The sequence below is a fragment of the Haliaeetus albicilla genome, chromosome W, assembly GCF_947461875.1.
Source record: "Haliaeetus albicilla chromosome W, bHalAlb1.1, whole genome shotgun sequence".
In the NCBI taxonomy this organism is placed as follows: Eukaryota; Metazoa; Chordata; class Aves; order Accipitriformes; family Accipitridae; genus Haliaeetus; species Haliaeetus albicilla.
The window spans coordinates 34,989,994-35,002,612 of record NC_091515.1 but is presented as its reverse complement, the minus strand read 5'-3'; the positions used below and the strand labels follow the sequence as shown (position 1 = coordinate 35,002,612).

Genomic DNA, 12,619 nt, shown 5'->3' with positions numbered 1-12,619 from the left:
CTTGGTCCGGACCTGAGCCTAGACACCTAAAAAGGTGAGCCACCGGGGACAAAACTGTTAGAATGGGGCAGCAATTAACAAAAGAAAAGGAGACTATTTTGTCTACCTGGAAAGCCCTATTAAAAAGAAAAGGGGTTAAAACCACAGGACAAAGCCTGAAAAGGATTTTGATATGGTGTAAGATGCAAGGCTTTGCAGCCACAACAGTTACTGCATTCAGTGTGGGTGCATGGCAAGCAGTGGGATGGAAAATGTTTGATGAGATCTCTAAAGGACAGAAAGAGCTGTGTAAGTTGGCGATCCTATGGCGTCTATTACGCGAGACCCTGAAGGAATGGAAAGCAGAATGTGATGCGAATGATCAGCAAAAGAAAGATGAGAAACCAGAAAATGTTAGCAAGGAAAAAGATTCTGATCACGTAACAACTGCAGCCGATGCTGCAGTATCAGCAGTAGCAGGCAGAAAACCCCTCACGGGCAAAATCAGATCATGCCCTTATCCACCTCCTCCTCCTACGCCATTAAATACTTTACTGGGCGATGAGGGGCCCTCCTCACCTACTGGTGCAGCAGCGGAAGGGGTGACTCCATCAGCCCCCCCGAGGAGAAAAATACGGCGACTCCGGCGAATAACACCGAGCCGGAAAGTGAGAGCCGAAATGAAAGTGAGGCAGAAGAAGCTCTAATTGACGCTATACGATCTCTGCATCTCGCAGATAAAACCATAACGAAAGAACCTCTGCCATGGACTCTCCCCCCCATCCACAATAACTGTAGTCCCACGATCCCCTGATCAATTCTGGGAGGGAGTTAAGAGATATGCTGCCGACACTGGCAACTGGGATCTAGTAGAACGCCTCAGCCCGTGCTCTCTAACACCAGCATTTCTAAAGCCTCTAGATAAAGCAGCAGAGGCTCCTGCTACATTTCCTGTTTTCAAAGCTGCTGCAGGCACAAACCAGCACGATGAGCACAATCCAATCGGCTGGAAAGTAGTGCAGGATTTGCAGAATAAAGTACAAAAATTTGGAATCAATTCTCCTGAGGTGATGCAACTTATTTGGATAATCAGCACAGATCTGCTGTGTCCATATGACATTATGCATCTTGCACAAGTGCTGTTTCAGCCCGTACAATTGCAAGTGTTTCAATCTACTTGGAGGCAGATGGCACGCACAGCAGCACAGAATAATTTACGACTGCCACAGGGTGACCCGAGATTAGGCCTTGGAGAGGATGCTTTGCTTGGTGAAGGGCCATTTAGTAACCCTCAGCTGCAGGCTACACGGCCTCCGATTGTTCTCGAACAGGCACAAAATATAGGCCTTATGGCATTAAAGCGAACCATGGAAATGGCAGCTCCAAAGCAAAAATACATCGCTATCCACCAAGGCCCCAGAGAACCCTTTCTACAGTTTGTAGAAAAAATATCTGCCGCACTGGAAAAACAGGTAGAAGATGAGGTGTTAAGACAAATGCTATGCAAACAGTTAACAAAAGATAATGCTAATGAGGTCTGTCAAAAGATAATACCAGGAGATCCTTCTGTTCCTGACATGGTGGCTGCATGTTCTAAGGTTGGGACAGTGGAACACACGGTGGCCACCCTAGCCAATGCTATGAGAAATTCAGGGAAATGCTTTGGGTGTGGCAGAGAAGGGCACATAAAGGTAACTTGTCCACACAGAACATCACCAGGTAAACAACCGGTGAACAACCCATCGGAGATTAATTGCAACAAATGCGGAAAATCAGGACATTTTGCAAAACAGTGTCGTTCCAAATTTCATGTTAATAGGCAGCCGCTACAGGGAAACCACAAAAAGAGCGCAAGAGTGCGCGCGAGGACAACAAATCCCCTTCCGACAGCCGGCCAACTCCCCTCTGTGAACAATTGTCAGCCGCAACAGCTGGCTCAGCAGGGCTGGATGTATCCACCGCCGACACAGTCACTCTAGTCACAAAAGACATTGTTAAGGTCCCTCTTAATGCAAGGGGTCCTATAGGATGAGGACTGAGTGCATTGCTACTGGGAAGATCAAGTAGCACGTTAAATGGACTAATTGTGTATGTGGGAGTTATTGATGCTGCTTTTACAGGTCAAATTTGAGCGCTGGTTTCAACCCCCTACCTACCAGTAACAATCCCAAAAGGTACTTGCATTGCTCAACTTGTTCTTTTTTCGAGTTGTATTTCGAAAGCAGAACAGCGACTGCGATGCGATGGAGGCTTTGGCTCTATGGGACCCCCTCAGGTCTGCTGGTCTCAGACTGTTTCATCATCCCGACCACATATGACGTGCATGCTGTCGAATCACGGACGATTGCCGACTACAGTAAGGCTTGCAGGGCTCCTGGACACCGGAGCCGATGTGACTATTATTGCCGATTATCTGTGGCCGTCCACCTGGCCCACAGAGGAGGCTGGTATGGGAGCAGTGGGGCTGGGAGGATCCGCGCGAGCAAAGACGGCAGCCACAGCAGTTCTGATTACCAATCCTGAGGGCCAACAAGCAGTCATTAAACCATGTATGACGGCAGCTCCCCTCAATTTATGGGGGAGGGATTGCTTGTCGCAGTGGGGGGTGAGAATTACCACGGATTTTTAATGGGGGCCACTGTGCTGCAGGGTGTTAGGCAACCCACGCTTGTTTTAACTTGGTTAACAAATAACCCTGTGTGGGTGGATCAGTGGCCCCTACCAATTGAAAAATTAAAGGCCCTGCAGGAATTGGTGGCGGAACAACTAGCTGCCGGTCACATTGAACCATCCCACAGTCCCTGGAATACTCCAGCGTTTGTGATAAAAAAGAAATCAGGAAAATGGCAATTTTTGCATGACCTGCGGCAAGTCAATGCTGTCATGGCCACGATGGGGGCTCTGCAACCAGGCATGCCTTCACCTGCCATGATCCCTCAAGTTTGGGAAATCATTGTCATGGACCTTAAGGATTGTTTTTTTACGATACCATTAGCTTCCCAAGACAAAGAAAAATTTGCATTTTCTGTGCCTCCTATCAATCATGCAGAACCGGCAAAAAGATATCAATGGAGAGTTCTGCCGCAGGGCATGAAAAATTCACCAACCATTTGTCAATAGTTTGTAGCACAAGCTCTGTCACCCGCAAGGGAAAAATTCCCTACTAGTTATTGTTATCACTATATGGATGACATTCTGTTAGCATCAGACAACAAGGAGCAGTTGAATGACATGAAAAATTTGGCCACGAAATCGTTACAACAATATGGATTAGTTATTGCCCCTGAAAAAGTGCAAAAAATAGCACCCTGGAAATATTTGGGAATGACAATTACAAGCAAGCAGGTTCTGCCCCAACCTGTGAAACTCAACCTTGTGGTTAAGACACTCAATGATGTACAGAAACTAATGGGATCCTTGAACTGGATCAGGCCCTATCTTGGACTGACCAATTCGCAGTTGCAAAATTGGTACAATTCTTTGTACTAATTGACAAAACTGTGCCATTTGGTGCTTTGGTGCAGTGGAATTCTGAGTGGGATGACCCATTACATATTTTAGAATGGATGTTTTTGTCATTCCTGCCGCGAAAAACTGCTCCTGGCTTGTTTGAACTTATTGCTGATGTAATCATAAAAGCCAGAAAACGATGTGTAGAACTAACAGGGCGTGATCCAGCTACGATTGTTTTACCTGTTCAAAATTGGTACTTTGAATGGTGTCTGGCAAACAATTACGAGCTGCAAGCGGCTATGGCGGGTTTTCAAGGGCAGATCTCGTATCATCTACCGTCACACCTGCTACTGAAATTTGCTCGAGAAATACCATTTGGCCAGAAAAATTTAAGCCAGCCAGAACCTGTGAAAGGCCCCACTGTCTTCACAGATGGTTCGGGAAAAACAGGTAAAGCAGCAGTAGTATGGTATGAAAACAACAACTGGAACAGCAAAGTAGTATATCAAAATGGTTCTCCACAAGTAGTAGAGCTGCGTGCACATGGCACATTGAAGCGGCTGCTTCAAAAACAAAAAGGGGGAATGATTGGGGAGCCACCACAGGCATGTTTAGATAAAGCAGTTTATGTTCTTAACTTTCTCCATTATGGGGATAATTCTTCTCTACCTCCTCTTTTTCAACATTTCTCTTCTCTTTTTTCAACACAGAATTTACAAAGAGGCATCAAAGTACATGTTAAAGATTTAGTTACTGGTCAGTGGAGTGGACCATGTGAGCTATTAACCTGGGGGCGAGGTTATGCTTGTGTTTCCACAGATACAGGCCCACGATGGACTCCCGCTTGATTTGTACGACCATCATCATCTGGAACATCCCAGAGGGTGCGGCAATATGAATACCACCTCAACCAAAAACTAAGTGTAGGTCACCTTGGCCAACATAACAGGTCAAGATTCTCTGTGCATTGCAACCGCATCACAAAGCCCATGAACCAATAGACAGGATGGCTATGACTCGTGCAGCGTGCCTGGCCAGCGAGCGCATGCGTCATAGGTTGCAACTGAGGCGGATTTTGGCACCCGCTGGCCACGTGTGCTGAAATCCGTTCCTCTGCAAATGTATAAATACCGGGATTTTTCCGAAGAGCATCGGGCTGGTGTACAGCAAGGCCATCGTTGCCTCCGTGGGGACGCCCACGCAAAGCTGGCACCTACCGATTGCTGGGCTGAGATCGCGGAGCAAGACGGCACAAGAATGTACGGATGGTTCATCTTCCTCACAGTCCTCTGATGGACGTAGTCATGGATACCGCCACAAACCAAAGAAAACATCTGGATGACCCTGGCTGACGTGACTGGACAAGATTGCTTATACCTCAGTACAGCAACACCAAGCAATCCCTTTTTCACAGGTTTCATAGGGGGTTAGACTGACATCAACAAAGTTTAAGAACTTATTGATGGAGACCCCTGTGCAGCAGGTCATGGACTCAATGGATGGGAATGCCTGGTCTCCACGGATCGGGCATTCACCCTCATTGCCACCCCAGGAATCACAAATTCTGGGGTCCCTGAATACAGACTGGTGTAGTATTATCCGATTTACTGTTAGACGTTGATAGTGTCAGACATGCTACACTACAAAATAGAGCTGCAATTGATTTCTTGCTTTTAGCACAAGGACACGGTTGTGATGAGTTTGAAGGGATGTGTTGTATGAATCTATCCGATCACTCAGAATCCATTTTCAGTAGTATTCAACAATTAAAGAAGGGAGTCAAGAAGCTGACAGAAAGCGATGAATTAGATTGGCTGACAAAGATGTTCGAGGGTTGGGGATTGTCTGGATGGTTGATATCTCTGCTCAAGACTGTGGGGGTAGTGATCTTGGTTGTGATAACTATGCTCCTGATGTTGCCCTGTCTTTTCAGCCTTCTGCAAAGGGCCCTGCAGAGGGCAGCCGGGACGATATTTTTAGCACAGATACAAAAAGGGGGAATTGTCGGGGGATGCAACGGGTCTGCGGAACGCCTGACAGTTTGAGAACAGCATGACCTTGAGCAGCTTGTAGTGTATCCTTCAAAGTCTGGAAAGATCCGAGAAGAGTGGTACAAAAACAAGACAATGATAAGGAGAACCGTCCTGACGAACTCACCAATCATGAATTCTTAGTTACTAACTAAACCAATCATATATTAACACATACTCTGAAGAAGGGGATAAAAAGGTGTGTTAGAACAATAAAGTAGCCATTTTGCATGATCTATTACTTGTCGTGTCCGTCTCTACCGCGACATTGCCCAGTGCTGAAACAGATATGTGTATACCCAATTCTGGATCAGGATGGCTCGGTGAGTAAAGTCTTTGCTCTGTCTTTTTGCTGTTAGAAGTGTTGCTTATAATATGCCTAAATATGAATTTGTCAGCACTAATGCTTATATATAAATATGTTTGTATTGAATATAAATAAGCAAGCCACAAAGTGCATTAACAGCTATTAGGGATTTAATGAAGATTATCATTTTCTTTTTAGATAATTTTCTTTTTCAGTCAGCACATACGTGGATCAACGCTGACCTCTTGGGCTCTGACACTGATGATGCAGGACTGTACATTCATGAGACAGCTTATAGGCTCAGGCCTAAAGACGTTGTTTTAGCTCTTTGCCTGCCTGCATCTTATCCCTTTGGTTTTACATGCAGCTCAAAACTGGACTGATTTTAGGTTAATTCTCTGGGCTCTGATTTGGGGGTACTTTTCTACATAACTTTGTTTCTATGTCTTTGCATGCAGACTGTTCTTGTTTTATAGATTTTTTTCTATAAAATTTAAGTTACAGCCTTTTCTTTCCTCAGCATCTCAGCATCTGAAATAATGAAACATTCTTTTCCCTAATATCATGGTTTAACCCCAGCCAGCAACTAAGCACCACGCAGCCGCTCACTCACTTCCCCCCCCACCCAGTGGGATGGGAGAGAGAATCGGGGGGAAAAAAAAAAAAAAGTAAAATGCGTGGGTTGAGGTACGAACAGTTTAATAGGACAGAAAGGAAGAAACTAATAATGATAAAAATAACAATAATAAAATAAACAATAATAATAATAAAAGAACTGGAATATACAAAACAAGTGATGCACAATGCAATTGCTCACCACTCGCCAACCGATGTCCAGTTAGTTCCCCAGCAGCGATCCACCCACAGGCCAACTCCCACCCCCCCGTTTATATACTAGGCATGATGACACATGGTATGGAATACCCCTTTGGCCAGTTTAGGTCAGCTGCCCTGGCTGTGTCCCCTCTGTCACGACCCAGACTGGACAGACCAGGGAGTCGTGTTTAATTCGAAATTCCCTCGGGCTAAATTAAGGTGAAATGACACCAAACGATCAGTTAAAGATTTTATTCATGACAGAAACAAACTGAACTGGGGAGGTGTGGTAGTAGGTGGCAGGGTTTCTCACAAGAGGAATTGGCATAAGACTACTTCTGTTGCCGAAAAACTCGGAATAAAGAACTTATCAACACCAATTTAGTGTAGATAAGCAGATACTTCTTTATTGATGGCCAGGTGCGCGGGTGAGTCCTCTCACAAACCACGCACACCTGAACACCAAAATCATACACCTTATATTAAACTTATTCATACATATTCATTAGATTTCCAAGAAATGTTATGCATATTCATTAGATTTCTGGGAAGTTATTAGCATATGTAAATGTCCTTTACGCAGGCGCAGTGAAGGTCTCTGGTGGTCTTCAGGAGCCCTCTGGTGGTCTTCCATAGTCTTCCTCACTTTGTCCGATAGTTGACCTCTCTTATGTGATTCTGCGCAGTACGATTTTCGCCATCATGTATTAGATTTACATAAAAGTACATTCAATGTTAATTCTTGAATTTAACATTTCTAGTGATTAGCCCTCAGTCACACCACCTTATCAATATTCTTATACTAAAACATTCATTGGTTAATCTTACTTAATTCCACTAACTGGAGTCTTGATCAAAGTGGGGTTTCTAAGCAACAGAACTAAGGTCCATAACGATCTCTCTTAGTTTCTCAAGACAAAACACTACAAACTAACAAATCGGTCCAAGTTTCTATGGTTAACTAATTTTAGACAATACTCATTTTCTTATGACTGTATACAGCACATTTTATATGTTCCTAATTTTCGATGACTACATTTCGAGCTTCAAACCCCTTGTCGTGGTTTCAGCCCAGCCGGTAACAAAGGACCACGCGGCCGCTCGCTCACTCCTCCCGCCCCCCTCCGGTGGGATGGGGGGAAGACGGAGGAGAGGAAAAAAAACCAAAAACTGGAACCTCGAGGGTTGAGATAAAGGCAGTTTACTGGAACAACACAAAGAAATTGCAACAACAACAACGGTACTAATGAAAAAGTATACAAAAAGAGTGATGCACAGTGCAACTGCTCACCACCCGGGACCCGACGCTCTGCCACTTCCCCCACCGAAAAGAAGAGCCAACCCCCCAGCCCGCTCCCCATTTATATACTGAGCATGATGTCACATGGTATGGAATAGCTCCTTGGCTAGTTCAGGTCAGCTGCCCCGGCTATGCCCCCCACCTCCCAGGTTCCTGTAAAAAAAAATTAACTCTATCCCAGCTGAACCCAGGACATTATCCACCCCTTATTCTATATCATCTACATCATGCCCAGATCTTACATTTTCCAATCGACCACTACCACTTCCTTGTCTTATATATATAAGTATATGGACTTGCGTCAGTCCCCATCGCCCCTCCGTGCACACACACACACGCAAATGGTATTCCTTTAGCGTATGGGCTATCCCTCTAATGTGTCCACTGATTTTATTTAGTCCATGACTTTGGGGCTCCATCTGTTGTAACAGTTCTTCAGGATAAGAGAGATGGTGTGAGATGGTGGGTTGTTGTATGCTGCCTCTGGAACTTGTGGCTAGTACATTTGGTGCAACTCACGCCCTTAGTCTGCAGGTCGAAGATGTTGATCTTGAGGAAATTGCTGGGTGTCAGTTCAAGTTCTGTCGCTGTTGTACTTGGCTTAGTTTCAAAGTCCATCCTTCAGTCATTTGGGTAATTCTTACAGTAATACCCTTGATATGGCATATAGACACTATAGATACAATGACATGCATTGGCAGGGTATTTAGCAGTTAGGTATCATACAGCCCAATTCACTGGCTATTCTCTCCCAAAATCAAATCTCCCCGAGGTACACATCGAACTTCCCCATCCTTCTGCATCACCCACCAGGTGTACCCAGGTCCCTGAGCAAAAACAACCCCTTGAATGGGTTTGCCTCTGCTTGAGGGAGGACTAACCCAGACTGTCTTTCCTAACATACTCCTCATGTCACTACAGGGACTTTATCCCCTTCTACAGTATGTGGAAGTCTTGGTTGGGCGGGGCCAGCCCGATTGGCAGATCCTCTAGTATTAACTAACCAGGTGGCTTTTGTTAAATGAGTATCCCAATGTTTGAAAGTCCCACCCCCCATCGCTCTCAATGTAGTTTTCAGCAGTCCGTTGTATCGTTCGATTTTTCCGGAGGCCGGTGCGTGATAAGGGATGTGATATACCCACTCAATGCCGTGTTCTTTGGCCCAGGTGTCTACGAGGTTGTTTCAGAAGTGAGTCCCGTTGTCCGACTCGATTCTTTCTGGGGTGCCGTGTTGCCATAAAATTTTCTCTTCAAGGCCCAGGATAGTGTTCTGGGCAGTGGCATGGGACACAGGGTATGTTTCCAGCCATCCAGTGGTTGCTTCCACCATTGTAAGCACATGGCACTTGCCTTGGCGTGTTCGTGGGAGTGTGATATAGTCAATCTGCCAGGCCTCCCACTGTTTATATTTCAGCCATCGCCCCCCATGCCACAGGGGCTTTAACCACTTGGCTTGCTTAATTGCGGCACATGTTTCACATTTGTGGATGACCTGTGCGATAGTGTCCATGGTCAAGTCCACCCCTCGATCTCGAGCCCATCTATATGTTGCATCTCTCCCCTGATGGCCTGAGGTATCGTGGGCCCACTGAGCCATAAATAGCTCACCCCTACGTTGCCAGTCCAGGTCCACCTGAGCCACTTCAATCTTGGCGGCCTGATCTGCCTGCTGATTGTTTTGATGTTCTTCAGTGGCCCGACTCTTGGGTACATGAGCATCTACGTGACGTACTTTTACCACTAGCTTCTCTATCCGAACAGCGATATCTTGCCACAGTGTGGCAGCCCAAATGGGTTTACCTCTGCGTTGCCAGTTGCCCTTCTTCCATTGCTGTAGCCACCCCCACAGGGCATTTGCCACCATCCATGAGTCAGTATAGAGATAGAGCACTGGCCACTTTTCTCTTTCAGCAATATCTAATGCTAGCTGGATGGCTTTCACCTCTGCAAACTGACTCGATTCACCTTCTCCTTCAGCAGTTTCTGCAACTAGTCGTGTAGGACTCCATACAGCAGCCTTCCACCTCCGATGTTTTCCCACAATGCGACAGGACCCATCAGTGAACAGGGCATATTGCCTCTCATTTTCTGGCAGTTTATTATACAGAGGGGCCTCTTCAGCCCGTGTCACCTCCTCCTCTGGCAACATTCCAAAGTCTTTGTCTTCTGGCCAGTCCGTGATCACTTCTAAAATTCCTGGGCGACTGGGGTTTCCTATGTGAGCCCGTTGTGTGATCAGTGCAATCCACTTACTCCACGTGGCATCAGTCGCGTGATGTGTAGAGGAAACTTTCCCTTTGAACATCCAGCCCAGCACTGGCAGTCGGGGTGCTAAGAAGAGCTGTGTTTCAGTACCAGCCACTTCTGAGGCGGCTCGAACTCCTTCATATGCTGCCAATATCTCTTTTTCAGTTGGAGTATAGCGAGCCTCGGATCCTCGATATCCCCGACTCCAAAACCCCAGGGGTCAGCCTCGGGTCTCTCCAGGTGCTTTCTGCCAGAGGCTCCAGGTAGGGCCATTCTCCCCAGCTGCAGTGTAGAGCACATTTTTAACATCTGGTCCTGTCCGGACTGGCCCAAGAGCTACTGCATGAACAATCTCCTGCTTAATTTGTTCAAAGGCTTGTCGTTGCTCAGGCCCCCATTTAAAATTGTTCTTCTTCCGGGTAACTTGGTAGAGAGGACTTACAATTTGACTGTAATTTGGAATATGCATTCTCCAAAAGCCCACAACACCTAAGAAAGCCTGTGTTTCCTTTTTATTAGTCGGTGAGGACATAGCTGCTATTTTGTTGATCACGTCCGCAGGGATCTGACGACGCCCGTCTTGCCATTTTACTCCTAAGAACTGGATCTCCTGCGCAGGTCCCTTGACCTTACTTTCTTTTATGGCAAAGCCAGCCTTCAAAAGGATTTGGATTATTTTCTTCCCTTTCTCAAAAACTTCTTCTGCCGTGCTGGCCCATATGATGATGTCATCAATATATTGCAGGTGCTCTGGAGCTTCACCTTTTTCTAGTGCAGTCTGGATCAGTCCATGGCAAATAGTGGGGCTGTGTTTCCACCCCTGGGGCAGTCGATTCCAGGTGTACTGGACACCCCTCCAAGTGAAAGCAAACTGTGGCCTGCACTCCGCTGCCAAAGGAATGGAGAAAAATGCATTAGCAATGTCCATTGTGGCGTACCACTTAGCTGCCTTTGATTCCAGTTCATATTGAAGCTCTAACATATCTGGCACAGCAGCGCTCAGCGGTGGCGTGAATTCATTCAGCCCACGATAATCTACTGTTAGTCTCCATTCCCCATTAGATTTCCGCACGGGCCATATGGGACTATTAAAGGGTGAGTGAGTCTTGCTGATCACTCCTTGGCTCTCCAATTGGCAAATCAGCTTATGGATGGGGATCAGGGAGTCTCGGTTGGTGCGATATTGCCGCCGGTGCACCGTCGTGGTAGCAATTGGCACCTGTTGTTCTTCAACCTTCAGCAACCCCACAACCGAAGGGTCTTGGGAGAGACCAGGCAGGGTAGACAGCTGCTCAATCTCCTCCGTCTCCAAGGCAGCTATACCAAAGGCCCAACGGTACCCTTTTGGGTCCTTGAAATACCCCCTCCTGAGATAATCTATACCAAGGATGCACGGGGCCTCTGGGCCAGTTGCAATGGGGTGTTTATGCCACTCATTCCCGGTTAGACTCATTTCGGCTTCCAATACGGTTAGCTCTTGGGATCCCCCTGTCACACCAGAGATACAGATGGGTTCTGCCCCTTTATAACTTGATGGCATTAGGGTCCATTGTGCACCAGTGTCTACTAGAGCCTTATATTCCTGTGGGTCTGACGTGCCAGGCCATCGAATCCACACTGTCCAGTAGACTCGGTTGTCCCTCTCCTCCACCTGGCTGGAGGCAGGGCCCCTCTAATCCTGGTTAGAATATCTGTTACCCACTTTTTGCACATGTGAATCAGAAGTCCCTTCAAGAGGATCAGAAATGAGATCGGCCCATCTACTGCGCCCGGGGGACTGCTCACGGGAAACTGGAGCAGCAGTTTTCCAAGAAGAATCTTCTTTTCTGGTTGCTTTTTCTCGCAACTCCCGTACCCGTGAATCCAAGACTGAGGTAGGTTTTCCATCCCACTTCCTCATGTCCTCTCCATGGTCACGCAGGTAAAACCACAGGTTAGCCCGTCGTGTGTACTTTCTCTCTCCTCTCTCTTGGGCAGAGGAACGCTTACTCCCAATAACTGCAATGCGGGCCTGTACAGGTGAGGAGGAGGACATATCTACTTTGAATTGCTGGAACTCTCGGGACAATTCCTCTACAGCTGAGACACAGGCCCGTAGGGAGGAAGAGAGACTTCCTTCATATTGCCGGAGTTGGACAGCCAATTCATCCACCGTTTGTCCATAGCCTTCTTTCCAGGACATTACTGCCAATGAGTTGGCATAGGTTGGTGGTGCACTTCGTAGAAACTTCCGCCACATCGGTTGTGTGCATTGGACTTCATCTGGATCTGTGGGTGACTGCGCATTTTCTGGATCATTATAAATCACCTCCAGCACGGCTAATTCCCTCAGGTACTGGATACCTCTCTCCATGGTGGTCCACTTGCCTTGGTGACATGTAACTTCATCCCTGAAAGGGTATCTTTCCTTTACACCTAACAGAAGTCGCCTCCAGAGGCTGAGGACTTGTGTTTTTCTCCCAATCGCCTTGTCGATACCCCCTTCTC

The 12,619-nt window shown here is 46.7% G+C and overlaps 1 protein-coding gene across 1 annotated transcript in view; it reads left to right on the top strand.

Annotated features, from left to right (window-relative positions):
- The window catches only part of LOC138683598 (synaptic vesicle glycoprotein 2C-like), a 154,792-nt gene that overhangs the window by 16,013 nt on the left and 126,160 nt on the right, over positions 1 to 12,619 (top strand). The window contains exon 3 of the mRNA XM_069775583.1: positions 5,729 to 5,785. Within this exon, the coding sequence (XP_069631684.1) occupies positions 5,729 to 5,785 (57 nt within the window). The remainder of the gene's footprint in view (positions 1 to 5,728; positions 5,786 to 12,619) is intronic.